The sequence below is a fragment of the Buceros rhinoceros genome, unplaced genomic scaffold (genome assembly GCF_000710305.1).
Source record: "Buceros rhinoceros silvestris isolate BGI_N320 unplaced genomic scaffold, ASM71030v1 scaffold10652, whole genome shotgun sequence".
Classification (NCBI taxonomy): domain Eukaryota; kingdom Metazoa; phylum Chordata; class Aves; order Bucerotiformes; family Bucerotidae; genus Buceros; species Buceros rhinoceros.
In genome coordinates this window covers 16,712-20,279 of record NW_010400716.1, presented here as the reverse complement: position 1 = coordinate 20,279, position 3,568 = coordinate 16,712, and the positions used below count along the sequence as shown (strand labels likewise).

The 3,568-nt window shown below is 44.1% G+C and overlaps 1 protein-coding gene across 1 annotated transcript in view; it reads left to right on the top strand.

Annotated features, from left to right (window-relative positions):
* The window catches only part of RAB31 (RAB31, member RAS oncogene family), a gene marked incomplete at its 5' end in the record, with an annotated part of 32,825 nt that extends 29,604 nt beyond the window's left edge, over window positions 1-3,221 (top strand). The window contains one exon of the mRNA XM_010131998.1: window positions 3,124-3,221. Within this exon, the coding sequence (XP_010130300.1) occupies window positions 3,124-3,221 (98 nt within the window). The remainder of the gene's footprint in view (window positions 1-3,123) is intronic.
* Between the last annotated feature and the right edge of the window lie 347 nt (window positions 3,222-3,568).

Genomic DNA, 3,568 nt, shown 5'->3' with positions numbered 1-3,568 from the left:
CAGGAGCACTGCAGGGCTGGGTGTCAGATCACTGCTGCTCCTCTCTCACACCATCTGCGTGGAAGAAATGGCTTAAGTTAACAATGCCGTACGTTACCTAATACAGGGGTATTTTTTTCTTGTTCTGTTACAGAGACTAAGCATGCCCATGAGATATGTGTTTTAAATGAGTATATACTTTCTGAAATTAATGTGGTTTATGACCTCTGTTGACCCCCACTCAGCGCCAGCTATATTTGAGTCGCTGTCAGCAATATTGATGCCATATTTATCAGGAGCTGAATGACAAGATGAGATCGTCACGGTGCTTTTAGGTAGCAGTAGTGATTGAAGCAGGTTTAGAAGGAGGACGCAGAGGTGCAGGCTCGGCGTTTCACTGCTCATGCTTCATGTTCTGCTGCTGCTTAAACCTTTCTCTGCTACAGCATCTGCTGTGAGACCGGCTGTCAAGGAGACCCAGGGAGAGACATCGGTCAAACGCATTTCCGACTGATTATTTTTATTCTCTTCCCCTGAGCCCTTGGTGAAAAATAACTGTGTCATTGGCAGTGGAGCTGGTTCTCAGGAATTAGAACAAGTTTTATGCTCCAAGTGAGTTACTCCTGTCAGCTGCTTGGGCAGGGATAAGTCTAGTTACTAAACGTAAAATAATTTAACTTGATGGTGTAATGAATCTGGTAATAAGAGGAATATTAAGTGAGAGAAAACTGACCTACTGTAAAAGAATTCTCAAACTTGAAAAAGTTTCAACTGTTTAAAGGTTTGTTTCCTTGTATTGAATTCATGGCAGGGTGGGATCCAAGCAGCAGAAAACACGGCTCGGTCGTGACAAAGAGTACTTGAGGTCAAAGGCTGGGATAACTAATCAGCAAACATGATGTCTAGAGATTTTTTCCCTCTTTATTATTCGTAGTTGTTATCTCTGTGGTTTTTATCACTTCAAGAAATGAACTAAATCAAGGTGATTCTTAACGACGTACATTGTGTCCTGGTCTGAACCAGACAAGGCGCTCGCTGACCTTGAAGCCTGCTATATTTTTCCTCCGAAGATAAGTCCACTCGTTTTTTTGCACACACATCAAGAGCGCTGTAGAAAAGACTTGACACTCATAAGAAATACAAAATGCTGAATGAAAAACCAGCAGAGGCAATGTAATTGTTTAACGCGGGCTTAAAATGAAAGTTAAGCTAAAGTCTCCTCTTCTGACTTGCATTGGAAGAACCAAATGTTTTGAGAGCATTTGCTTAATGGTACGTTAGTGAAACCATGTCTGTAGATTCCGACTTTTTTAGCTATTTAGTGCTCTGAGTCAGATCGACAGGGTTTTATTTGAGCTGGGACCCAGTTGAACGCGCCTTGGAAGTCGTAGGTACCTAAAGCAGAAGTTCTCTGCAGGTCCCAGCGACGATGGCGTTAGCTTCTTGGGAACCTTCTACAGATACTACGCTCTTGGTCTTCTCTGGAGTTTTTCGAATTGGTGGGTTCTCTCTGTCGCGGAACAAAGCCAGCAGAACTAACGCATGTAACGGGCATGTCTGTAACCACCCTTTCTGCTCCTTGTTCTGCTTTGGAAGGTCACTCACAAACACGAACTCCAAACAGAACATAAGCAGGGGGAGAGGTTGAGATTTGAGTGACCTGAGTAGGGTGCAGCAATGTAAGGTCACTGCTGACGTGTGCTTCAGCCCTCAGGATACCCGTTTCTCACCCGGTTGGACCAAATACAGTGTCTTTAGCTTAGTAACGTGAGGAATGTCCCCGCTCTGTCACCCAAGGTGATGTGCTTCAGAACTCACACTGCTGTGGTGTAACATACCTGTAACATACTAATTTCCCCATAAGAGAGGGGAAATTTTGAAGCGCTTGAGCAAAGGTAATTCAGGGACAAGTTTCACAGATGAAATTTTGCTGTTTGATTTCATTGGGATTGGATTTTACCCTCCCATAACCACTCCCCCGAGTAATTTGTAGGGCTCAGGCTTCAGCGAACATACGTAATTCACAGAACATTTGGCAAGAGGGAGCTGTGAAGTAATGCAGCAAAAGACGGGGAAATTACACCGTAAAATCCACCTGGATCCCGAGGAGCTGTTCACGGGAACTTTATGCTCTCTGAAAGCGGCATATAACAAACACATGTTAAATGTGTTACCTCTCGTTATTTAACATGGGTAATAGTAAACCCGGGAGCAATTCACAGAAAGCAGATTCAACTTCAGGAAAAGAAGTCCAGAAAATCCACAGGGTAATGAGAAAGTACGTTCCCATGACTGTAAGCTCGGCAAGATACCGATGGCGAGATCACGCGGTGGGTGTAATGGAAAAGCCAGGCCCACACCAGAGGCAGAGGATAGGCTGGAGCTGCAAGGATCTTGTTTTGCCATCTATAATTCTGATTATTCAGCACAATGTGTGCTGTCCGTGAGTTGGAAGCCGGTGAGACAAAAGACACAGCACCACTGAAAGGGCACACCGGGGAGGGAGCTGGAGCAGTGCCTCTGCCCCCGGGAGAGAGCTCTAGCTCTCCTGCGATGGCTGAAATTCTTCCAAACGCTTAAAACAATCACCCCGTAAGATGATTAAAAAGTCAGGAGAGTTGTGGTGCAGGTAAGTCATCGAAGCTGTCAACTGGAGAGACATGGGTACCCCTCAAAGGAGGGAGGGAGCCAACGAAAAGAACAGATTCGTTTTTCCTTTTCAGGCAGAGGCAGCGGGTGTTTAGTTACAGCACTTTGTAAAACTCCAGTGTACGAGGACTAAATGCCGTGAGATTTAGGACAGGCAAGACCACATTAAACAAGCACCATTTACATTGACAGTGGAATTAGGAGGAAGCTGAGAACTTTCTCTTCCTTAGCTGAAAGGTGCTCAGTAATATAACTGATCTTTTAAAAATACCTGCATATCATCATTTCCGTGCATTCTCCACAGCCATATTTTATAGACCGATTAAATGTGAAAAGCATAAGCAGGATGGAAGGGAGAAGGTTGAAGGTTCACAGGAGACGGTTGTTTTCTGGTGAAGTTTCACTGATGTAATTCTCACACCAGCTAAATCGTCCTAATTGTTACCTGCGTGTGCTGTTACTACCTCAAATTCACTCTCTCCTCGTGTGTTGCAGGTCGGCAGATTCCACCCTTAGATCCTCATGAAAACGGAAACAACGGAGCAATCAAACTGGGAAAGCAGACTTCACAGACGGGTAGGCGGTGCTGCTGACCCAGCCTGCCCTTTGTAGATTTACTTGAAAAACAGCACCATTTGCTTTTTTTTTTTTTCCACTGAGGAAGAACTTTGTGATCTCCTTATCTTGAAGCAGTAATTTCAATACTTCCCGTGAGCAATAACACGAGGACCAGGAGCTTCACTTCAAAGGGATTTTGCAAAACCTGGCTGGAAAATCCTCTCTAATATCCTGTCAAAATTACAGTGTCACAGTGCTCCGATTCTCTGTTTAAACCAATGACTGGGTTGGTTTTTTTTAATAAAAATATCCTTTTATATACAAAATTTAGATTTGCCGCAAAAACTTCTCTTCGTACATTGCAAAGTGGACTTGGCATGTT